This window comes from Rhinolophus hipposideros, assembly GCF_964194185.1.
Source record: "Rhinolophus hipposideros genome assembly, chromosome: 23".
In the NCBI taxonomy this organism is placed as follows: domain Eukaryota; kingdom Metazoa; phylum Chordata; class Mammalia; order Chiroptera; family Rhinolophidae; genus Rhinolophus; species Rhinolophus hipposideros.
Window position 1 is genome coordinate 35,898,187 of NC_138069.1, and position 26,670 is coordinate 35,924,856.

The window sequence follows — 26,670 nt, forward strand, 5'->3', positions numbered from 1 at the left end:
AGAAATTTTGACTCTGAGGTACGTGTAGCTCATCTGCCATGGACAAGGATAAAAGTTCAACTTTTCAGCTTAGGTTTTATGAGATTTCTTTAAGATGGATAAAAGATGGGTGTCAGCCTTGTCAGTTCTCTTCTGGTCCAGAACATCTAAAAGCCCTTTTTGTACCTCTTCGTTTGTGGGAGACATATGTATGTATGTATATATATATATATATATATATATATATATATATATATATATATATATATAGTAAAATTGTGAGTAAAATCATGATTGATTTATCTGTCTGCCTAAGAAGGGTTTTCTAGGCAACAATTAGCATCATTTTCAAACATTTAGAATGGGTTTCGATTCAGTTTTGTCTTTCATCTTGGGCTGTGTTCTAAAGCAAGCACATACCATAAATATGTAAATGTGATAGGACAAATGCCTCTGTAACCATGTTTATTCAGGCTGAAAACTGAATTATTATTGACTCCTCTCTTTCTCTCACACCCACATTAACCCATGAGCAAAACATGCTAGCTGTGCCTTCAAAAATGTCTCCAGCTCCCTCTCTTCGTCACTTTTGTCACCACCACCACCACCCCAGTCTAAGCTCCGATAATCTATGACCTGGATTATTGCAACCTCCTTCTAATGGGTCTCCCTGCTTCTGCCCTTGCCTTCCTTAGGTTACTTCTTAACAAAGCCCCTAAAGGGAGCTGCTCACCTGTACATCAGACCTGTCACTCCTCCCTCAGAGCTCTCTAGCAGCGTTCCATCTCACTCAGAGTAAAAGCCAAAGACCTCTCAGTGGCTTGGGAGGTCTCCCTCTTCCCCATCTCTCATTACATTCCAGGCTCACTGACCTGCTCGCTGTTCCTGAAATGCGCCAAACATGCAGCCAACTCAGAGTCTGCGTTCATGCAATCCCTTGTGCCTGCAATGCACTTCCCCCCAGAGAGCAGCAAAGTTCCCTCTCTCACTTCCTTCAGGTTCCTTTGCAAATGTTATCTTACCTGGGAGGTCTTCCCTGATGACCTTGTATGAAGTGGCACCCTCCTCTTGAACCCCACCCTGCCATTCTTATTTCCTTTTGTCTGTCTTTCCCTATAGCCCATATAGACATGTATACATGTATGTATGTATTTCTATATATGAGCCTGTAAACATACATTTTTGTTGGTTTTTTTAATTAGTATTATTTGTTGGGTTTTCTTTCTCCCCATTAGGCTATAAACTCCAAGAAGGCAAAGATTTTGGTTTTTCCACTTCACAGCCCCAGCCCACAGAACAGTGCCTAACGTGTATTAGATACTCAAAGAACATATACTGAATAAATGGGAGGGAGGGAGGGAGGGAGGGAGGGAGGTAAAGAGAGGGAGGGAGTTAGAAGAGTTCAAGAAATTTTTTTTTTATGATGGCTGCTCTAGGAATTCTGATGGAAATCCCCTAGTAGTCCTTTTATCTTCCACGCAATCATTTATTTCAACTTCTCTCACATGGATAGAAACTGTTTTAGTTTAAGTACACATATGCCAACTCTTTGCTTAAACAAACAATGTGTAGGTTTACTGGTATCATAAAATTTAAAAAAATAGGTGGAAAGAGGGAGCCCACCATCCCAGTTCCTATCTGGACATTAACAGGTCACCCCTTCCCACACCCACTTTGCCAAATAGGCCGAGCGAAGCATCCTTACCTCCCAGGTGAACATTAATTACTGTTTGTACCATGCTTTGAGATCCACAGATGAAAGCAGTCATAAAAGCAAAGAGTGTTATTACATTGCAAATGGTTATAGGCTCCCATTTAGCTCTGGAAACCGATCAAGCGGGAATGTTGAATCATGAGACTAAGGTTGGCCAAATATTACACTTGTTATAATTAGTTTGAGCTGAAGCTTCAACACAGTGACATATTTCCTTTAAATAAAGTTAAGTCCTCTTAGGATGCATGAATCTATGTGGGTCTCAGTTTTCAGCTGGGAACTAAATTTTTTCAGATATGCAGAAGACAGGAAGACAAATGTGTGTCTGACTTCTGCTGTGACAGAGAGACTCTCTGGAGAGATTGCTTACTTGAGAGACATCTCAATGACCCTCTGTCTCTTTTACCCCATTGGACAGTGACAAGAATGCTCACGAAATGATGGGATTTAGAGCTGGGGCTGAATTTACAGGATCTATAATCTTATTTCTTACTGAATGCCAAAACAGTCTCGATGGCATTGCTGACAGGGGCTGATCAGGAATACTTAAATCATCTCTGTGATGGGGAGCTTAGTACTTACAAGGATGCCAATTTCTCAGCAACTGTTGTTAGAAAGCTCTTTGTACGTTCATCCGTTTTGTCAAATATTTATTAAATACTTTCTGTGAGCAAATACTCTGTTAGGTGCTTTGGGAGCTGGAAAGATTAAAAAGAATTACCCTGTAGTGCAGAGTCAACCACCACCTAGAGCAGTGCCCTAGCCTAGAAGAGAGTCTGAATTGAAGTAGTTATTCAATAAATATGTATTGAATGAATGAAAGAGTAGGTAACACTCTTGGAAGAATGATAAAGCACATGCCTCAGGAACCATAATACTAGGCAGAAGTTAAATAAAGACATAAATGAATGCAGTGGGTATTGAGCTGGGTCTGCCTCCTTTAACTTTTTATGCTCCCTAGAACTGACATCTGAACCGATGCCCAAAAGTCCGTCTCTCCTTCCATGGGCTATGGCTCAAAGACTTGGGGAATCGCTATAACTTCCCTTACCTCTTTCCAGGCTCAAAAGCTGCGAGGCCTGTTACCTATTAAGTACCTCTAATGCACACATCAGTCTAAATTTCCTTCCCTGAGAAAATCCAGTTTCTAAAGTAGTCTCTTAAGAAAATGTCAGCCTAGAATGGGATGGCCCAATCAATCCAGATGTGATCACACCAGCATAGAGTATAGTGGGACTCTTTTTCCTGGGCTTCTCACTCTGTGGCATACTGCACAAGCCATTTGGTCATAGTACCTTTCTTTCCCGGGATACATGGAATACCTGGGATACCCAGTATTCCAAAAAACAGAGTTTGGGAAATAAGAGTGTGATTTATATGTTGGGCTTTTTATCAGTGATGGAGAGTGGTGGTGGGGGACCTGTTTTATACATTTTGCATTAGAAATATAAAATTGTAGCCCATTAATGTGATTTGTTATGAAACCAGATTTTCTTCCTCCTAACTTGAACTTTGGTATTTTTCCTTCAACTTGAATATTATTAAGAGTAGCGTAATTTAGTGGACAGAGAGCCTTGGACTCAAGTCACTAATTTGCTGTGTGGTCTGGGAAAAGCTTTTCTCTCTCTCTCTGTCTCTCTCTCTTGCTCTCTCTCGCTCTGAACCGCAGTTTTGTCATCAGCAAAGTGAAATGGTTGGCCCAGATTCTATCAGAGATTCCTTCCAGAGCTAGCATTCGATTGTCTTTAGCCATAGCTTTCTTTATCCAGATCATCTATGAATTTCACTAATCTCAGAAAAAGAGCAAGAGGTAGCGAGATAGCTGGTCTAAATGGAAACATAGCAATGATGATGAGCAGCAGGTCAACCCTCGGCCCAGCTTCTAAGTCTTACCTAACATGGCAGAACCACATGAACTGTGCAACAAATATGAACTCCTATCCCCAGCTGTCTTTGGTCTTCATCTGTACAGTGGGGCAGGTTTTCATAAGGAAAGAACAAGCCTGAGAATTTTCGCCTATGTTGATGGGTCAGTCATGTCACTCCCACCATGGTGCAGTTTGCCAGTAGCCCACACAGACCTGTTTGCTCATGCCCCAAATTGTACATCACTGCATCACCTGACATGCAGGCTTCTCACTCAACCTGAAGTCTTTCAGCACTTCAGCCCTGGTTAGCAGTGGTTTCTTTCTTGGCAACTGTGATTATCTGAAAATAATGTCAAAGGGAATAATTTCCTTTTTTCACTCCCTAACAATCACTCAGTGGGTAGCCTGTCCCCGCATAGCTTTTTATTCACCCCTCCGTCTTTTCTCTCTCCCCTCCATTGATTCCTTCACCTAATTCAAAATTCCCCCAGACAATGGACAGATGCGTCTTAGAGTTGGAGGGGGGAAAGAACCAAGTGTTTCCTAGTGCACGGTGATGTTTCAGAACCACGGAGAGCAATGCCGGATGGAGACGGGGAAAATCCATTTTATTCAACCCTTGTCTATGATTCTGAAGCCCCATTTGGAACCCCAGAGGTGGTAGAGATGACAAAACTCTACAAAGAAGCTTTGCAGTCAGAATGGTTCTCTCTAGAGTTTAGGAGCCAAACCTGACACTATCACATGCAAAGAGCAGATTGCATCTGGGCCCGGCTGCCGTCCTAATGTCAGCCCGCCTGGCATTTACCTTCCTTCCCAGGCTGACCTCTGAAGATGGGGGCAGGCTTCTGGGGGCACTGTTCTGACCGTGCAAACGCTGCAGCTATTGTGTGGGCACGGGAGGGCTGCTGATTCCTTTCCAGCCCAACACTGTAATTTTATCAACTCTGGCTCAGAGAAACCTATATTTATAATGCTAATTAGGAGGCCACACATTTAATTTGAGTGGAAGACTGTTTGTATCTCGCTGAGCCTGATAGCACCGGGCTCAAGCGACAGCAGTCAGAGGCAAAGCAGGCTTTTCTCCCTTCTCCAAGTATTTGAAACAGGGCTTACTCTTGCCAAACAATTTCTCTGTTGGATTAAAAAGAAAGAGAGAGGGAGAGTGCTGAATATGCTGGAGCTCAGAAAACTTTGCATTTATCTCCTGCCTGCATAATATATTTCTCTGTGCACTGAGAAAACATGGTTCTTATGTTATCTAATTGTTTCCTGACACATTTAGCAACATTTCACACTCTTTAAAGTGACGTTACCATTGCTGACAGTGGAGGTGCTTTCATTAGACAGCCTTTGAATTGTCTCCAGCATGCACTGCAGGTCTCTAAACAGGCTTGTAAAAGGTGAGAAAGGCATTATTTATGAAAATAGAGACTTGGCCAATGGTACCCTGGGGGTGCGTATGGATTTCGCTGACTCTAGTCCATTGAAGAATGTGTGTGTGCGTGCATGTGTGCATACAAAACTTCTCAGACGTTGAACCAAGACCTTCTTCATCCAATAGGCCACGAGCCTGCCTGGAGGTCATGGAAACTCTTCCAAATATCTCTCTTTCTACATTGCACTGTACTATTTCAGACACAAATTAGTCATTTTGCACCCAGTCCTGAGGCTGAGTAGCCTAGTGGCTGGGGTACGAGGTCCAACAAGTAAGTTTGCGAACTCATTCCAGAAAAAGTGCTACACACCTCATTGCCGAATATCAGTACGGTCACTTTCGAAGGACTCTCCTTGGGAAGCTATGCACTGATGCCAGTGCCTAGTCCACCCTTCAAAGCAATTTTGGAACTCTTTTTCTGGAATGGCCATCAGAGCTGTCGTCGTATTCCCCTTGATGTCCTGAATGTCATTAAAATGTCTTCCTTTCAACATTTCCATTATCTTCAGGTAAAGAAAGAAATCATTGGGGGCCAGATCAGGTGAGTAGGGAGGGTTTTCCAATACAGTTATTTGTTTACTGGCTAAAAACTCCCTCACAGACAGTGCCGTGTGAGCTGGTGCATTGTCGTGATGCAAGAGCCATGTTTGTTGACAAAAAGTTCAGGTCATCCAACTTTTTCACGCAGTCTTTTCAGCACTTCCCATAGTAAGCGTGGTTAACTTTTGTCCAGTTGGTACAAATTCATAATGAATAATCCCTCTGATATCAAAAAAGTTTAGCAACAGCATTGCAACATGTTTCCCAACTTAATTGTCTGACCTCGTATATGGTCAGCATGATTATCGTTCTCCCAGCCAGGCAGTTAATTCTTCTCCTCCTCTTCTTCCTTAATGTTTCCTCTTGCCCCTCTCAGCCTATTTTATGATGTCTCCAGCTATCTGCGTTGATGCACAGTTTTCCTTGGAGCGTGTTCTAAGCGAGCCTTCAGAGAACACTAGCCTATAGCACCTGCCTCTGCAGAGCCTAAGGAGAGAAATGGGAAGATTCATTCTGACTTTCGTGTAGAAAGTAAGCCAGGCTTGGCGAAGATGGGGCAGGTATGAAGTCGGGCTGTGAATTTCTGCTAGGCCACAACCTCACCTGTGATCTTGACCCAAGATTGTTTCATCACCCTCATGCTGCTACCTCTTCTAAAATGCATTCCTGGCTCATCTTAGCTGAAATTACTCTTCTCTCTTTACCTCTCTAAACATTGCAATAACTCTGTGTAACCACACAATTCCAAATCGTAGAGATCTGAATTAGTATCTTGGCTTTGCCCATTACTTACTGGGTGACTTTCGTCAAATCCTTTGATTTCGACAAGCCTCAGTTTCATCATCTATAAAATAGGGATCATAACAGATAGTATTGTTGGAAGGATTACATAGATTATAAACCCCAAAATGTGCTAAGCAGACTGCATAGAATATTGAGAATGCCCAAAAAATGTGAGTGACTGTTAGTCTATTCCACTGGAATATGGATTCCATTATGGCTGAGAGTGCGTCATCACATTTCTTTAAAATACTCAGCACTTATGTGATAGTGCAATAACATTGCATGCGTTAGCTGAGGCCTGGTCCTCACCAAGTAAGCAGTTTGCTGTAATTCAGACAGCTGGCTAGCATCTAGGCAGCCACAGTAAGAAACCCTGGTCTCCTAATTCCACTACTCTTTCTAACTGTACTGCTAGTGGGAGGTGGTAGGTAGAAGGCAGTGACTTTCAAATGACTCTTCAGGGAAGGAATGAATGAATGCAAAGGACGTCCATGGCTTCTAACAAACTATAGCTCGTACCAGTCTAGTTTACATTTTCTATTCTCGTCTCAACAAAACCCTTCTACATCTTTGAGGGGGAGCTTTTCATGCTTATCTATTGATTATTGGTGGTTAGATTCCCAAGGTATTTAATCTTTAGTGCCTCATCCATGACCCCTCAGTGAGGAATGGGTGGGGCACCATGAGTGTGGACAGCAGAGATGAAATTGTTCAAGCATATGCCACCTAGAGCCCATGTTTTATCTTTGTTGTCCCCAAAGCACATAGCAAAATACAGACTACAGTTGAGAAAGGTGGGCTGTCTGCAGACAAATCCTTTGAAACCAAAAGCTTCCCATAATGAGAATGAGAACAATTACTGTGTGTGGCACACTTTGCCATTTGCAATATACTTTCATATATGTTATTATTTACTCCTCAAAATATCTTGGGAGGGGACTATGACACCTATCGCATACCCTTTCTATGGTTGATAATAATGATTACTATTTACTTCACAACACTTATAGAAATGCTTCATTGACTACTTACAATAGTCAGTAAAGTATGTTTATACTTGTTTATGACACAGTTGAGCACAGAACAGTTAGGTGACTTGCCAAAAGTCACCCAGCCAATCAGTGGCAGAACCAACTTCAGTCTAGTTCCAACACCAATCATATTGTCACATCAGGTTCTTTTCATTATAGAGGTTAATTAAATTCTGTTGTCATTTCCTGTGCAGTGTGCTTTGAGCTCTAGATACAGAATATCCGGACTCAAATTCTTCCTGCCAACCAACTCACTCGATCTCAGGTCAGTTTTACTATCCTTGAAATAGGGATAACATTGCGTACCCCAAAGGATTGCTATAAGATTAAATATATTAATATACGTAAAGGGATTGGAAATAATGCCTGATTACATCATAAGAACTCAACAGATCTTAGCAATTGGTGATATTGTTATTTCCATGTATCATGAACCCAAGAAGTGAACGTAACAGTAAGAAATGATTCCCATGTGCTATGGAAGATGTTTTCCAAGGAAGCCCTTTGAAAGTTAAGTTTTGTCTTGGGTATACGTTTCTTTATGTCTTTCTCGAGAAGTTCTATCCCCAACAAAGTTGTTTTGGGAGTGTAATATAGGTTCCAGGAGAACAAGGAAACAGCCCAAGGAATTTTTTGTGTGTTACTCGGCTCAAAGATAGAACTCTGTAAGGGACTGAATTGCCCGAACAGTTTGGCATTTTCATATTGTGTTCCTGGATAGTGTTGGGACACATCTCCCAAGCAATTCCCTATGGCTGGAAGCTTTCATAATTAGAGTGGAATCACATCTTACACACGGGTTAGGTTATAAGGTCAGCAGCTGACGCAAAAAAAAGAAAAAATGTGGTAACACCACCACCCTGGAAAATCTTTAGAAAGATGCCACCTTGGAGACTGACATATTGTCTCTTAATAAATCTAACAGTTTCCCCCCCCATGGTTGTCACACATTGCTGTGTCTTCATTTGAGTACCAGATGAAGTAGTGACTTAAATACTCTAGCCACTTGATTAAAAGGAAAAACAAACAAACAAAAAAAAAAACAGAAAAAACCCTTACATTGAAAATCAGAATCACTTCTTCTAAGCAAGATACTTACACACTAAAAGGCACCTAAAACCTAAGACAAACAACAATGGTACCCAGCAGTGAAGTCAACGCCATGTGTATTTTACATACAGCCAAAAGATGTTTATGGAGCGAATATATGGAGTGAATATACTTATTAATATACAGATTTACTCATGCCATTCTTCTTCTTTCAACTCTCCCATGACTCCCAACTCTCTACATAATACAGTTGAAACTCCTACATGGCAATTAGCATTTGCCAGACCCCCTCCTTCCCTATATGCTAAGCACATCAAAAAAATTGGTGGAGTGATAATCCACCAATCCCATTACTATTTATTGTGTACAGGCTCTGGGCTGGGTGCTAGGATACAAAGGTGTATACCCCACAATCTCTATCCAGTCACTCATAGTCTCGTGAATGAGCCAGACCTTTAGACAAATAAATATGCTAATACATTACAAGTCCAATGCTACTCATAGAAGTATGCCCTGGGTCCAGTGGGTGGGTGATCAGGAAAGATTTCTAAAGAAGGTGACAGGTGACACTTGAGCTGAGTCTTTCAGAAGGTTTGCAGGAGAAGGTTGAGACTACCAATGAGAAAGGAACACTCTCCAGGTACAGGAGGGAAATGAGGAGGGGAAGATAGATGTCCGATAATAGTATGGTTGCTTTGATGTGCTTAGCATATAGGGAAGGAGGGGGTCTGGCAAATGCTAATTGCCATGTAAGAGTTTCAACTGTATTATGTAGAGAGTCGGGAGTCATGGGAGAGTTGAAAGAGGAAGCATGGCATGAGCAAAGCTGTATATTCATAAACATATTGGCTCTTGTATGGAGGGGAGAAACACAGGAGTGAGTGATACCAGTAATTAGGAGGCTAGATCATTGTCTAGACTCATTGTCCAGTGTGGTCATCACTAGCCACATGTAGCCATATAAACATAAGTTAACTAAGAACTCAGTGCCTCTGTTGTACTAGCTATGTACTATTATTTTGTATCACCAAAATAATAACACCATCTCATCTTAAAAGAGCTGGGAGATGTAATTACGGTATGTGTAGAAACCCCACGCAAGCAGGGGTTTCTATATAGAAAGTATTTGAGGATCCATTATCTTTACCTAAACCATTGTGTCACTGCAGGTAAAGTGGATTTGTGTCCTCACAAGGGGAAGCTGTAAAGACTCACTGCATTTCCCCTTATGAGTAGGAAAGGTTTAGTATTAGAGAATTATAAAAAGCATATTATTGCAAAAATAAACTCTACCCTCTTATCTATATAGCCTCATCTATATTTGACACCTTCCAAATCAGTGCTGCCGGGAAGAGGTAATACATAAACAAGCAAGTTGTCCGTGAGATCTGGGAAGCGTACTCAAATGCCTAGAGCCCCAAACTGTGGAGACAGTTCATGCTTGAGCCCCTGAAAGAGGCTCCTTAACTGGGGCAAGTCCAACAGCCTGCCATTCTTCCAATGCATTATGTATAATAGCTTGTGTGAAATCAGGAGAGTTTTCCCAGGGCCATCAGAAAACGATTTGTTTTCAAGAAAATGCTTAACTGGGCTTCAGTGAGTTCAGTGAAGTGTGAGTGAGGAGGGCAACTAGGTCTTCTACTGTGAAAATAAAAACTCTGAATGGGGTGATATGGAATAGAGCAAACCCAGTTAGGCTGATATTGCTAATGGAGAAGACATGAGAGACCATCATGAAAAGTCCTCAGGTAAGGTTCAATAACCTACAACTAAGTTGGAACATTCTCCTCTTGTCTCTGTAAAGGCAGCTCAACTCTTGCTTTACAAGTCTTTCCTTGCTGTGGAGAAAGGTATTCCATCTTTGACAAATTAGACTTGGTTTCAAATACTTTTTCCGATCTCTAACTTAGGTGCCCCAAGAGCAATTTAAGCTTATCTGCTTGAAGTTTTCCTGGATGGGAGGAAAGAAATGACTGTATCAAACTTTTCACTTTTAATATCTGCCCAACTGTTATCAGTTGGAAAAAGGAGCTACTTAAAAATTGACCGTGGAACATAAAGTGTACTAATCTAAAGCCATTACACATGCTGACCCAGGGTTTTTCAAGCTCTGCACTATTGACATTTGGGGCTGGAAATTCTTTGTTATGGGAGACTATTCTGTGCATTGTAGGATGTTTAGCAAATATGACAACCAAATGTCCCCTCAAGAGGAAAATTGCCCCCTGTTGAGAATGACTGATCTCGCCTCGCTGCTTAAATATAAGCATCCTGCTACAGGGAACACAAACATGCATATAATACAGTACCAATATAAACTATAAATATACATAATCTATGTCTATAATTTTAAGATGCTCTATTCACTGAGGTCATTTTGCGTCTTACAATTATAATTGAAACTACTGGCTTTGTTCTCTTTTTAAAATTTAAGACGGAGGTAAGAAATGGAGTCCCTCTCATCCTCCCCAATCACTGTGCTACATGGAAGGCCCAGTGCCTGCTGGGAGGTGAGCTGAGTTTCTCCCCAGTGCTGGGGACAGAATGCTACTCTAGTGCATGATTGATTGACAGCAAGTAGACAGCCATCTGCCTGCATCCCTCTCCCGGTCTGAATGCCCACAGTATTCTTATAAATAGACTAGATATCTCCCACCATACATGGTTTCTCTGGGACCCCACATGTTTGATTTCTCATGCTTTAACATGGAGAGTGTCAGCTTGCAGAACATGAAAATTTCATAATTCTGGAGGCAGAAGACCTGGAATCTATTTCCAGGTCTTCCAAGTGTATGACCCTGGCTGAGTCATTTTCTTACATGAGCTTGTTGACCAGTTTTAGGTAGGATGTTTTTGGTTCAAAGTGACAAAAATTGACTCAAGCTGGCTTAAAGAAGAAAAAAAAAGAGGGTGGGGTGGAGAATAAATTGGTTCATATATTGAAAAGAATATGCATGTGGAACAACTGGAACCAATAAGATACAAGGCCCATTATCTCCTTCTAGGTCCCTTGTACCTACTATGTGTCAAACACAGTTTTAGGGGCCTTCCGTATATTATCAAAACAGAATATGAAGTCGGGGTTCTTATCAGAGAGGACCAGAGAGGGCAAGTAAGTTGCTCAAACTCACACAGGAAGTGGCAGGGCTCAGTCATCCTCGCTCCAAAGATGTCACCCTCTCCATTCCTCACTGGGGCTTTGGAGAACAGAACATGATCAGGTAGGCCAAAAAGTTGGGAACGGGCTGCAGAGTACAGAGAAATTCTGCAGGTGTGAAGGCAGAGATAAAGATTGGCAAAAGACAGTTAGCTGTTCACATCCACTGGAGACCAGTGTTTCATTTGGGGCAGAGTCGAAATTGAAAATGGGGTGGATTGATTGGCTGATGAAGCTGGTGAGCAGGTGAACTTGAGTGTGAGGCAACTCCAGGTTTAGAAATAGCCCATTGGAGGGTGAGCAGTTCACACACCTGAGTTCAGATCTTGGCTCCGCCCCTTGCGTGTGCTTTTAACATCCCCGAGTCTCTAAACAGTGTTGTTGGGATCCTGGTGGGAGGGGCATAAATAAAATCCCTGAGTCTGATACTTAGCACATAAAAAAGGCTGCAGACACGCAGTGGCTTCGACCATGTTCCCTTCAGCTGGAGGCAGGGAGTCCAGCGAGAGTTGTCAGGGTACCTTGTGCCTTTTGTGGTGGTAGCCACGGCTGCCACACTCCAGGGCCTCACTGAAGCCATCATAACTTGAGGAGGAATGTCCCCTCACACAGCCGTCTGCAACTCCACGTGCAGAACTAGGCAGAACTTGAAAAATCTGATGCACTTGCCTTAACGATGTTCTCCTGGAACTCAAGAGCAAGTAGGGCTATATTCCTAAAAAAATTCATTGATTACAAACAAAAGGAGGGCAATATCTCAGGATTTAAAATTATTTCTATTTACACATATATTCATATACCTCACTTTTTAACACTTTCAAAAATAGTGGCTTCAGAACCCCAAGCATTGGGGTTGGGGAGCTGAATAATTTAATCAGACGTCTGTATAAACAGCAAGCATTGGGAAAATTGTTTAAATCTTCCAACCAACTGTCTTGCCTATGTTGGTGCTTTGCTGTACTCAATTTTAATTCAAAAGTCATATTTCCGTAAGTCCTTGAACTTACGAAGCTCCAAAGGACTTCCAGTTTTTGACCCAAGAATGGCTTTCTCTGGCAGCCGGATGGCTGAGTTGGTTAGAGCAGGAGCTCTCAACAACAATGCTGCTGGTTCAATTCCCTCATGGGATGGTGGGCTGCGCCCCCCGCAACTAAAGATTGAAAATGGCGACTGGACTTGGAGCTGAGCTGCGTCCTCCACAAGTAGATTGGGGGACAATGACTTGGAGCTGATGGGCCCTGGAGAAACATGCTGTTCCCCAATGCTCTCCAATAAAATTAAAAAAAGAAAAAAGAAAAAAAGAATGGCTTTCTCTCTTTACAAGTCATTTATTTTGTGGGCGTGGTCACTGTGGCTGTTTCTTGGATGGGCCTTGTTTCTCCCCGTGGTGAATTACCTCGGATGGCCTCTATGGTACATTCTAGAAGAGGACTGATGACTTTGAGGTTCATGATTCATTCATTGTTTAACAATCACTCTTGTCTAATGCAAGAAATAGTACAATAAACCATTCAAGACTTGGATTTTGAAGTCAGGCAACCGGGATTCAAATCCCAGCCAGTTCTGCTGCTTGCCAGCAGTGCAGTGCTGGGGAAGTTAGTCCATCTCAGCCTCAGTTTCTTCACCAGTAAAATGGGGATGATGCTAATACTTTGTTCACAGAACAGCTGTAAAACTTAAAAGAGAAAAATAAATGTAAGATCTTAGCTCAGTTCTTAGCACAAAGCAAAATTGCATACATATAAGTGGTAACGAGGTCATTGAACTTACTATTTCAGATTTAATGACTCCTGGTACTGTTTCTTTGTATTTTTTGTTTTCATTTTTTAAACTGTCTCTTGATCACGTCTCTCTGCTCCACCAAGTATCCTGACTCCCTGTCACTGCATAGATCAATTACGCGTCATCTACACAGAACATGTTGGATATCTGCTTGCCATTTATCTTTTGAATGAGAAAGGACCCAGTTGTTTTCAGTGAATTCGGGGACTTGATTTGCAACATGGCCTCTCTCATAAATTAGGGGATATATTAACAACAGTTGGGCAGAGCAGCAATTTCATGGATAATATTTCCTGCTTTGGGGATGGACAAAAGATTGTAGCCTTTTAATCTAGGGTGGGAGAACTAAATCTAGATCCACATCAGTTTAAGGGGGAAAGTGGTGCTGTAATTGAGACAACGGGAGTTAGAGTGATGGGACTTCAAGCACAGATGGTGTCGGATAAAGTTTTCAGGTACGGCTGAGGCAGGTGATGAATGAAGACCTGGAGCATGGCTTGCAAATAAGGCTACCTTCCACCCACTCCTGGTCCATGAATTTTCTAATTGATGATGGCACTGTGTCTCACTGAACCCAGGGTGTCTTTGGGATCCTTCTCAACACAGCCTTCCAAAAAGCCACTACCTGTCTGTCAGCATGGACCTCCTTTGTCTGGCGATTGGTGTTTTAATCAGGAAAATTTCATGAGTTCAAACCATCACGCAACCGTAGTCATTTGAAAACAGATACATTAGAAACATTTGAATGAGTCCCCATTTTTAAGGTCGCGGGGAATCCAGTCACACAGATGACTCATTAGACTTTGATTTACATGGGGATCTTGGAAAACACAGACACACATAGACACCCACACATACACAAGACCATATGAGTTTAATGAATGGCATATTGCTGCCTTTGCATGTTTCATCTTGCTTTTTAATAGATTGGTTAAACTTGGTGTTTTATATGTTTTCCGGGGACTCTAGACTCATTCAAAATGTAACTTCATAAATAGTTTGGGGGTCAGGGGTCTTCTATAGTGTAAAAAGTAGGAACCCCGGTTCCTGGTTACATGCCCATCCCACACTAGGTGTTTTAGTAAGAAACCCTGGTCTATGGAGTGAGCCTGTATAAGTTCCAGCTTTCTCCCCTGTACTTTGGAACCTGTTTGTGTCTGTACAGATGGTCTCTGTCAGTTGGAATAGTCAGGGGGGGAAATGTAGCATAAGTGAACAAAATTAGCAAATAACATAGCAAATAGAGAACAGCGTCAATTTGATTGGGGGCAGATCGAGGGACTGAGAAATTTCCCAAGTAATGTTAGATACCAGCAAGCATAGTTTAAGGAGCTATCGAAGCATGGATTTAAAGTGACAGGAATCAGACAATTCTGTGATGTGTATTTCAGTACACCACAGTAACCCCAGTGCTTTCATTGTGTTATGACTACTCTTCCACTGTCTGTGTTTATATAAATTAAAAAGCAGTTCTGTCGGTACTATAGGAGATGAATTCATGCTGAACAAAATTTCACAAAGTTCCTGTAAAGAATGATTTCACAGCAACTATCATATCAGGCTCCTGGAAAATTGCACTTGAACTTCAGTTCCACCTCAGTCCCTCAGAGGAATTTAAAAATTGGCTTCCAGCCATCCTTGTTCTCCAACATACAGTCTCAGATATGCCTCAATACAAACTTTAAAGCCAACTGATTGTGAGTGAAAATCGGTTCCTACCAGAGCCTTGCTGCTCAATGGACATCAACACCGATTTTCCACTGCCCTGGTCGGGACACCTCCGCATTCAGGAGCCTTGAAGAATGAGGAGAGTAGCATTGCTATGAAGGAGCCACTTTGAACTTCATAACAAAATTATGAGGAGAGCTTTGAGCTCTGCCAGATGATAGCTGCTGGCAATGGTTATTCAAAGAAATGTTTCTCATTTGAAATCTTGAAATTGTCTTGGGATTGGGAGATGGAAACTGGGACATGACTTCCTAGAAATCACCTCCCTTTTTGTATGTCACCTTTTTACTCTTTTGTCACCTTGTTGTTAGGGCGAACACTGCAGAGAGCTTAGGGAGTGGATTTGGGAATACACAAACCTGAGTTTGACTGCTGGCCCCGGTCACTTACTAGCCATGCCATCTCACCTCTCTGTGCTTCAGGTTCCTCATGTAGGAAATGGAGATTGTAATAAATTTAACCTCATAGGATTGTTTTGAGAATCAGATGAGACAATAATGTAAACTGGCTAACACAGTGAGTGGCAGATAGTCCTTGCACAAAACAATAGCAGTTAACATAATAATAATGATTGGTATTATTATTAGAGAGAGACCTATGGGTGGAGGTATTGATTAAATGTGAGTACTGATTCTGATAAAACTCTGATGAGTTCAGTCTTCCTTTGCCAGATTATCTGGCAAATACGTCATGCCTAATAATGGCTCCCAAGCAGCTATGAACGAATTGAGTTTTTCAAATCAAATTCCATTTATCCATTGATTTGTTTCAGGGATGACTCTTCTTCAGTCGTGTTATTGGGCAGGAGCTTCTAACATTTAAGCTTTAGGAGTATCTTCTCTCCTGTCTTTATCTTCCACTCCCACCCTCAGAAGAGTAATAGGTTAGTGATTAGATACCTCTGGGCTATTGTTCGTCAGGTTTCCTCTCACCTGAAGTTCCCTTTCTCTCCTTTTGAAGATTGCTCAGGCATCATCTTTCCCAGGAATCCTCACTGGACTCTCCCCCCCTACTTCTACCTGGCCAGGCTGGACCAAGTGTCATTTTCTCCACCCTCACGGTACCATGTCCTTACAGGCCACCACGCTGCTGTTTATCATGTTCAGAATTGACATAGTTACCTGTCTGCCTCCCCCACTGTACTATGAGCTCTCTGAGGGCAGGAATGAGGCCTCACTTATTTCTATATCCTCAGTGTCTCAGAGGGCACATGAGAGGCACTCATATATTATATTGAACCAAACTAATCTATCAGTATCGTTTAATGCACTAAGGCAGGGGTGTCCACACTGCGGCCCACGGGCCAACTGCGGCCCATGATCCATTTTTAATTGGCCCGCAGCAAATTCCAAAAATATATTTAGTTTACTTACATAAAGCAGGTGAGGCAATACGTACTTCACCTCGAGTGAGTGGCCCGGCTGTTTGTGTATTTTACCGCATATGGCCCTCGGTAAAAAATGTTGAAAAAAGTTTGGACACCCCTGCACTAAGGAATAGATCAGGAAATGCAATTATACTTGTATAAGCAACGACAAAAAGTGGCATCCATTCGAGGTGCCTGAAAATATTCCCACATATGTAGTACATCTAAAAGCAGGGGGAAAAATATATTTCTTGTGACTCAAGCATTCGTTGCCTGAGTTGAATCTCAAACCCGATTCTTTCATTTGCTTTCTCGACACCTTCCCTTCCCTCTGCACCCCCAGCTCTAGGGCATATCCTGTAGGCTGTTACTCTTGGCTCTTTTTTCTGAGCTTCCCAAATGAACATACCAGCAGGCAAGCACTTGCAAGGACCCCAAGATGTAAGGGTGACTCAGGTGAAAGTACACATGGCCATTATCCTCACGCAGCTACTGGCTGCCAGGAGCTCCCTGCCACGTGAAAAGATGTTGCCGCCGCCTTCTGTGTGGGAGGAGAACTCCTTGACCCAAAAGCAGCTCCAAGTCACTGCCCACCTCCTGCCAGCCTAGCTGTTCCTCTTCATGTCCTGAAGTGGCTGTTTCTCTTTGTAGGAATTCCCCCATTGTGTCACAAAAAGAATCTCATGGTGGTGATAGTGGGGCCATTGGCCAGTTCTTTGGGATGGTAATGTGTCACCCTTTCCACCTCTCCTCCACGTCTAACCCAAACTAATTAAGTTGGTGTTAGCCTACCTGATTTATTCATTCGAGTACTGTTATTTGTTAGGAAGACACTGGGGATGCAGGAGTGAATAGAGTAAAAGTGCACCTTCAGATAGTAATAAGGGCTCTGAAAATATTTAAACAGGCTAATTAGTAGGACAGATAGGAAAAATAGAGAAGACAGGTGGACAACTGTCAAGAAGACAAACAGGGACGAATTGAATGAAGAGAAGAAGCAGAATTATGAAATCAGTGAGGTGATGAATAGGGGAGAATGTTCCATGTAGAGGGGATGGGAAACATAAAGACTGTGAAGATGGAATGGCATGGCATGTTCCAACTGCAGATGTAAAGATGGCCTCTGTGGCTGGAGAATGAGGCACCAAGCGGACAGTGGTAAAGGCCACTGTCAGAGGTGGCCTCTAGGAGAGACAGCTAGTGCCAGGGTAAGCAAGACACAGAGGTCGTCATAAGGAGTTTCTTTCCATGTGCAATGGGAAGCCACTGGAGAGTGCCAAGCAGGCGATTGCTATAGTCTGATTTCTTTCTTTAATATATCGTTCTGGCTACAGAGAAAGGATGGGGACAGTGGGGAGTAGATGGGTGTGTGGCAAGAGTGGAAGCAGGGAGACCAGCAAGGAGACAGACAGTTCGGTGAGAGATGATATGGAGTTAGCTTGGAACGGCAGCAGAAGAGAGAGAAAGAAGTTTACGTTTTCCAGACTGATTCCACATCAGCAGTGTAGAGGGACATTTCTGCTCATGCGGGCTTTTTCAAACATGCAACTACATGTAGTAAGAATTTACACATTTGGAGAAACATCAAACCACTCAAAAAATCCATCTGGAACATTTTCTTCTTTTTAATTTTTATTGTAAGGTATTTGTATCGTGAGGTGGTTTCAGTGTAACTTGCTCTGGTTGCTCTCATGGCATTCATTACTGACCTTTCACCCCTCTGTCCTCTTTCCCAGGTCGTCCCATTCCACCTACATCCTCGTCTAGCCTCCTCCCATCTGCTCAGCTGCCTAGCTCCCATAATCCTCCACCAGTTAGCTGCCAGATGCCATTGCTAGACAGCAATACCTCCCATCAAATCATGGACACCAACCCTGATGAGGAATTCTCCCCCAATTCATACCTGCTCAGAGCTTGCTCAGGTCCCCAGCAAGCCTCCAGCAGTGGTAAGGAAAACTGTGGTGTCTGAATGTGCGGTGCTGTGTGCTTGACAATGTCGCGTCTCCGACAAATGACAACTTTGAAACAAGGGCTGGGGAGAAGGTGGTGTGGGGAGCATTAAGGCAAAATACATTTGTTATTTTGTAGCATTGCAGCTCCAGGATACCTTTGCTGAAGGTCTCAGATAAGGCTTTGCTCATCTGAATGGGGTTTGGGCCTCCTTTGGTGGAAGGAATTTGCCCACTGCTGCACATGAGAACATACAGGTCTCCAAGGTAAAATGCAGAGGGATGAGGGAATGCTGCATTTTGGATTACTATTATTCTGGCCATAGCCAAGTGACCCTGGACACTCTCATGTGCCCAGTTTGTGTGCATCTCACATCTCTTGTTTTTGATGGTTGCCTTTTGACTTTTCTTCCTTACTAGTTTAGATTGTTATGCTACTAGAATGTGTTCCCTTGATATGACTACTGAAGGTCTTTCCAAGTCTAAAGGGTTTGGAGATGGTGACCTCTCCTATAACCCTCTATTCATGTCACTTTACTTGAATTTAGCAAGATGATCATGGGGTACCATGATAAACATGGCCTTGAAATCCCCAGTTCTTATTGTAGCTTTCACATTCACAGAGCAGAGGGCCTGCTCCTGGGGTTCTGTCCCACTTTTGAGGATTTTGTGGCTACTGCCTCCGCTCCCAACCTCTAAATCTGGTGCAATTGCCCCAGGGCCAGCCATCATCTTGCCTTATTTTCATTTCTCCTGTTGGTGATATGTTCAGAACACATACGAACATAGGAGCGGGCAGTATCTAAGGTTAAGAACCCATGGCCCAAGAGGAGACATTTGCAGAAATTAATTGCTCCTGACGCAAAGGCTTTGGAGTTATATTCTGAATTGGCCACTCATGGTGTTCATTAACATATCCTATCAAAAGTAGTACAGAGATTTCCATGCCAAGGCTGTTCTTTGATGAGATTGTGTTTTAGCTCCATCCATGAGTGTATGCTACCACTGGCCTCAACCTCTACCATGAGAGAGGACTTCCTAAATGCATTTAAGATGATTCCTTCTGGAGATGGGATGATGGACTGCTGCTTGTGATGGTCCATGCCCCTCTTCAAAGCCAGGCCTGATATATTTAGTAAACTCATATTCTTTTTCAAAAAAATTACCTAATCAAATCTCTCATCAAATGAGCAATCCATTGTTGATATTATGAAGGCCTTTAATCTACCATAAATCTTTATTAGAACTCATCAGAGCTTCTAGTTTGAGAGAAATGTGATTATGGCACTCTTAAAATGACATTACATCATTGGGGTGATTGGTTTATCATTTGGAGAAGAGACATCAATCATAACTAGCATAACCACACAGTAAATGAATTCAACCTTTCTACCGCAGAACAATGACACTGTAATTGCTCAAAATCAGGCTTAAAATGAAATCGGAAAATGCTCTTTCTTCAAATATGATGTTAACTTAATGGAATATATTATGAAAAATCATGTTTGAGGAAATTCTATGTAATTAAAAATATGTGGAGATATATTCCCTTTTTTCTTTCGTCAGAACCTTGTTTTAGTGACAGAACCGGTTTTTGGTTTTTTGTGGGTTGTTGTTTTTTTTTTTTTGCTGCAGAGATTATGTTGCATTTAATTGAACGATCCTCACTTATGTTTTGCTGTTTTTTATTTCATACTATGTAATCATGAGGAATATTGTATTAAGAAGGACAAGAGGCTTTTGAAATGAAGCGCACCTGCTGATAGCTTTTCAAAACCAGACAATTATTAGGGAGAAAGTGAGCTTTTAAAAACTCTATCATTTTATGCATGTATGGATACCTAAGCAAAGACAATTTCCATAAGAGAGGTCAGTTCACATCTCAGAGCTGTCTAGAATGTTTTCTTAGTGGTAATGCTATGAGTGATATCTTTTCTTCGGGATGTTGTATCACATTGTAAGTTGTTGACAGGGCCTTTTTGTTGGCTTTATGCCTAATCAAGACCTCATTTTGGACAGAACCGATCTATGTGTTCAGAGGCAAAGTGATCCATTTTTCATCACTCACACCAATTTGTTCAGTACACGTAAGCTTGATAGAGATTTAAGCTTCAATAACGGGAAAATACCACAGAAAATTTGAGGGTCCATTTTCGTCCCAACAAGAGCTGTGCTGATATGATTACCTCACCTCGGGGGTGAAGACCCGATTGTACATTACCCTTGTTTTCAGAGGATACGTATATGAGAGCTTAAAGCTCCAGCCAAGAAGCAGGCAGTCGTTCAAAATTCTAGACTTTGGCTTAGCTAGTGAGTGCAGATCAAGTTCAAATATGTATGCACTCACGTGTGTGTGTGTGTGTGTGTGTGTGTGTGTGTGTGTGTGTGTGTCTTGTGGAATGGATTTGGGGTCAAGGGCAAATTGAGGATTCTATCAAGATCTGAATGCAGTTGCTGTGAATTTAAATTTGACATAAAGGATTGAAAATAGAGTTTGACACAGAAGACGCAAAGTGCAGGGCTGTGCTTGGGTGTTCTGAATTGAGTTTGATGAAAGGGGCTGGATTTCTCAGTGGGTGCTGTGGCACAAACAAAGTGATCATGTGATGGGTGTTGTTATGTTTGGCTGGTTAATTACACTGACTTTTCTTCAGTTGGTCTCTTGGCAATGACCTTGTGTTCTGACGATGCGGTATCGGTTTGGTCTTAGGTGAAATAAAACCCCTTCTAACACACTCAGCCCATACGTGACAGTGAAAAATTATTTCCTGCGATCCTCTTACCATAGCTGTTATTACCTGACATTAGTGAAGCCCATCATTAGGAGAGTCACTGCACACATTTCCTGCCCAAGAGCCTTTGTTCTACAGACACAAACCAGACATAAACTATACAACTAAAATGTTTTTGACAACACGAAAAGCTGCTCGAAGCAACAACAAAACTTTACTTTTATGGCTTGACAGTCATTATTTTCTACGACTGTGGTACATTCTTTAGTGCAGGGGTGTCCAAACTGCGGCCCACGGGCCAATTGCGGCCCGCAATCCATTTTTAATTGGCCCGCAGCAAATTCCAAAAATATCTTTCGCTTACTTAAATAAACCAGGTGAGGCAATACGTACTTCACCTCGAGTGAGTGGCCCAGCTGTTTGTGTATTTTACCGCATATGGCCCTTGGTGAAAAACATTGAAAAAATTTGGACACCGCTGCTTTAGTGGATAGTACGAAAACCTCGACACCTTTGAAGCCAAATTGCTGCAACCTTCAATCAATGCCGGTCAAGCAGATACCCAGGTACAGCTAGGTACACTCAGAAGAGTGACGTTTCTCTTTCCCTGAAGCATTTCCAGATAGTTAAGCTCCAGTAAGTGGCTCCATCTTGTGTTCTGCCTTCGGCCAGGTTCACTCCAGATACTGTTTCTGGTATCTAGAAGCATCATTTCAAACCCTATGAAATAACTCATCTGGAAAAAAAAAATCTGGATCTGAGTGACAGTGAATGGAGGCCCCTGCAGATGTATGAATGATAAGACTACATTCCCAATCAGAACAGGATGTCCTCTTTGCTCTCAGCGCATGAGGCAGAAAATATACACGAAGCCACATTGCAATCAGAAGCATTGGCTCCCCTCCCCTCCCATAAAATGTTGAGTTTTCATTTAACTAAAAGTCTGAATAAAGGGAGCTGGGACATTCGTTAGTCACATCAAACTGTACAGAAGAAATGTAAGCGAGATACCTCTGCCCAGGACCTTTCAGTCCGTCCCATGTGGCAACAGGCCTGTCCTAGGGGGAGAGTCTCAGTTTGTAACAGATCACAGTAGAGGTGCATTGGCCCTTTTTAAAAAGGCAATGCTTTGGTTAAGTTCTCATGTAAACAGTACATCAAAACCAGCAAGATTTGGGTTACCTAGAGTAGTCTAAAAATTCAGTTGCCTAGCTAATTTAATGATTGTCTTATTTATCTGCATCATAAAGCAAAAGAGCTTCATGCATTCATTCATTCATTCATTCAGCCATCCATCCATTCATTCCTTCCTTTTCTTGCAACTCCCCCATAATTTGTGAAAATGTATGAAAATTAAAAAAAAAAACCCAGCAACTAGAAAACTGTAATTAGATGATACAAAAAGTATAAAGGAAAACTCTAGAGGGGAAAGCATACATATAGGCTCATGTACACAGATTGCCAAAAAGATGTATACACATGACTTGTATTCATCTTATATTATCAGTATATATTGAGTATTACAATGTTAATAAAGTTTTCTTCCTTTCTTAAAAGGTGTATACATTTTGGGGGCACTCTCTGTCTGTAAAGTCCTGTTTCATTATATAAGATGAACAGAACACTTCATTCTAAGCTTCCTAGAAACCAAAGCAAGAAGGGAAACAGAGAAAGAACAAGACACACAACCTCCAGGAGGTAAAAGCAAATCAACTGCTTCAGGGAAATACTGTGAATCATCATAGTGAGGCCACAAAGAAATTTCTCTTAAAGGAAATAAGATGTGCTTTCCAGATGGCTGAATTCTCAGTCACACGTTGGTAAATACATGCGGTAAAGAATTTCCTGTCCGATTTTCTTATAACCTCCCTCCACATAAGCCATAGAAAGCATTTCCAGTTTTCAAAAAAATTCTACAAATACCCAAACATTGCAGAGCCCAAGGACAAAACTTGATCTATAGCTAAACCTTCGTCCTATGAAGGACCACATAAAACTGCACATCCCGTAGACAATAGACCTTAAATATCATTGCTCACGGCTCAATTTTTACGGGAATTAGCCAACTTTGAGGTTATAGTCACCACCTGAAAAGCAGATGTTCTATGTTACAAATGTGTCTTGACAGCCATAGAGAGGTTAGAATTGATATCCTCTCATGAAACCTAAAGTGCCGTTCCCAGACAGCCTCGCTCATCGGACCCCCCCCCCCCATCCATGGGGCTGGACTTGGGTGAGGAAGTACGGGGTCTATAGAATTTTTTTTTTTTTTAATGAATGAAACTTCTTTTGCTTGCATATTTTAGGTGAGGGGAAGATGTTTTTTTATGTCATACGTTATCAACTTTCTTGCTTCTTAAGCAGACTATTCCCACTGGAATTTAATTGAGTTTAGGATGTCCTAAAGAGCGTGCAGCAGTTATTCTGTACATTGATGATTGTACTATGCGATAATATGGACTCGTGTTTTTTTAAGTCACTGTATTTTGGGCGGCTCCTCATCCTACCTCTTCTACTGTACTGCCTTTTAACTTCATAGTCCACTCTTTCTAGGCCTTTCTTTCGCCTCTCAGCTTCACTCCATCGTGCAGAGACCTCCCGAGCAGGTTTCCTGGCATCAGATCCAAAGTCGGTGCTCAATAAGCATTTAGTAAATACATGAGTTAACTCGTGTCTTTAGTAACTGCCTTCATTTTATTAATTTACTGCTTTTATCATGTATGATGGAAAAGTGGATAATGATGGGGAAGGAGAGCAGAGCATGTCCCAACTTGGGGACTATACTTATTTTAGATATTATGTTCAATATACCGATACCTGACTTGTCTGTTTTCAGATGCGTTAGAACTTTGTAGTTCACCTGTAAATGAGAAGATTTTGAAAACACTGTTTATACCCATCATGACAAGCCGTGGCAGGGCCAATGCAGAGAACCCTGGGTGGGGCCCCAGATAAAAGAGGTTGCACCTGTCCGGAATGGACTTCATTTTCACTTTTGATTTGGAGCTCAGGAAATCAAGGCCCAACACTATTCCCTTTCCCAAGTCGGATTTGTTTTGCGCGTGAGCCACTTGGTTCCAGTTCTTTCCTGGGCAGCTTGGATGTCTCAGTCATAGGTGCAGAGTGACCTGGCACCCACGTGGTATTTAGCACTGGCTGCCTCCTCACCAGAGTAGTTCCCAGCCCACCAGGCAGTGCAGACTAGGTCAGGGAGCTGCCTTAAGGCTGTGGAGGGCACAGAGACAGCCTCTCTGCCCCAAAGGCAGAGCCACGTGGGGTTTGGCTCTCATCTGGCGGCCCTTCTCCTCCCTCCAGGCTAGCTGTTATGCTAAGCACTTCATGCACCTTAATTCGTTTATTTTTATTCAACCCCACCACATCCCAGTGCAGCAAGAATTACCTTTATGCCCATTTTATTGATGAATAACAGGGGCACAAATGAGACAAGTAACTTGCCCCAAGTCACAAAGCTGGGAGGTGAAGGACCTGGGTTTCAAACCCAACCTTCCCAACTCCAGAGACTTTTCTCCTCACCCCTCTGTTCAATGTTAACCTCTAAAATATTTGTGTGGCTTATCAAGGTATGCAGAAGACAATGAAAGCATTATGTTAAGAGGCATTGGTTACAAGTTTGATAAAGAGTACTATGGCCTCACGAAACACTCTTCACCTCCACAGCTTAGAAAGCACACAGATCTCCAGACTCTTCCCCTGAAATCCTGGTTAAATACAAGTAAATTCGGGGCAGGGGGTAAGGAATTGTATTTTCACTACTCCTTCAGATTATTCTCATGGTCTGATAGATTTGGGAAGCACGGATGTAACAGGAAAGCTCTAAAAGGGAAGCTGGGTTTTCTGTCCTTGGTCTCTGCTTCACAGCGTGATCTTGGGCAAGTCTTTCAAACATCCTGGGCTCAGTTCCCCTACTTGTGAAGGTGTGGCATTGGCCAAAAATGTCTCTACGCTTCCCTCTTGCTCTAACACTCAGTGCTTGTAAGTTCCTTCCATCCAGCTGGACCAAGCTGCCCCAAGATTCACAGGCCCTCCAATCCCTCTTCCTGGACAGTGTGGGTTTCACTCCACCCTCTAGGCCATTGACAAAACTGAGACCTACACAGCTATGCAAAGCAGCTTCTAGAAGTTTCCTTGTGAAGTTGAGAAGCATGGTCTGGGGTCCTGTGACGCTTGAAAATGTTGAAGGCAGTCCCAGCAGGAAGCAGAAAAAAGCATAGCCCCCCAGCCCCCAAGACTTCCCCGGGCTTCTAGAGAGCCTCCTAAACAAGGTCTCCACCCTGAGAAATGGGAATTGATCATTCTCGGGACTCTCTGGACACTGCTAACAGGCCCCACAGTAGAGCAACAGAGAGCGGACCCTTTCTTCTTTTCCTTTGTGCCTCCTTGCCCACCCCCCACACAAACACACACCCTGGTTGTAGGTCTAGCAATTTCCAGCCTAGCTGGGTTGGGACCAGGCTTCTGCACCACAGTACACGTGAGCACACAAGCAAGATGGACAGGTAATTCCTTAGGTGATGTGCAGCACGAAAGTGACACATGGCACAGAACTGCTCCTACTCAGCAAATAATCTTGCTATTGACAAAATTCCCAGGGTCGATAAGCATTGTGTACATTCCACCTCTCCATCTCTGTGCCAGGCTTCTTGGTACATACCAAAAGATGTCCTGGGGGCGATGTGTGAGGTCTTAACCATTTCCTGACCTAACAGTTTTTACCCAGAACTTCAGCTTCTCCCAAATTCCTTTAAAGACTGCAATGAACTCTAACTAGCTTCTGAATAATCTTCAGTAGCCATTTTAAAATGTGGCTTCAGTTCCTTGTTAGACATATCTCAATCCTCTGTGGAATGAAAAAATAGATTTCTTTTACCAATGGGCGGGTCGAACAGAATTTGTAGCCCCAGCCCCTGGCATACCTCTTAGACGCCTTCCAAAAATAATAATTAAAAATAACTATATTCTTAAAAGTGGGAACTCTGACATGCGTATTACTTGAATTCAAAACAGAGCCACTTTATGACACTATGATCTTGAACAGCTTCCTTAATCTGTGTCTCAGTTTTTTCATCTGTAAAACAGGACTGAAAGTCTCCAACTCCTCGAGTTGTTAGGAATATTAAATGACATTCTGATGCATCTAACTGTCTTCAAAGGAGTTTAGACAGTTGGCACAGAGATCAGGTTTGATATTATTTACATTTTAATTTAACAAAGATTTAAGGGGGTAAAGTATGGTTAACAGGGAAATTTACCAGTTTTAAGTGTCCAGTGCATTCACATTGTTGTGCAGTCGTCACTACCATCCATCTCCAGAACATTCTAATCTTCTCCAATAGAAACCCTGTCCCCATTAAACACTAACGCCCCATCCCCCTTCTCCCCAACCCCTGGCAAACATCCTTTTGTTTTCTGTCTCTATGAATTTGACGACTCATGTAAGTGGAATCACGTGAAATACGTCCTTCTGTGACTGGCTTATTTCGCTTAGTGTAACGTCTTCAAGATTCATCCATATTATAGCACATGTCAGCGTTT

The 26,670-nt window shown here is 42.3% G+C and overlaps 1 protein-coding gene across 12 annotated transcripts in view; it reads left to right on the forward strand.

Moving 5' to 3' along the window:
* TENM2 (teneurin transmembrane protein 2) overlaps window positions 1-26,670 on the forward strand; it is a 1,145,520-nt gene that overhangs the window by 779,563 nt on the left and 339,287 nt on the right. For 9 of the 12 annotated variants that reach the window (XM_081034975.1, XM_081034979.1, XM_081034980.1 and 6 more), the window contains one exon: window positions 18,173-18,382. The exons of 2 other annotated variants lie outside the window; for them this stretch is intronic. In XM_081034975.1, coding sequence (XP_080891101.1) covers window positions 18,173-18,382 — 210 coding nt within the window. Of the gene's footprint in view, window positions 1-7,553; window positions 7,619-18,172; window positions 18,383-26,670 lie in introns of those variants that run through there. One more of the 12 variants, XM_081034976.1, reaches the window with a different exon arrangement.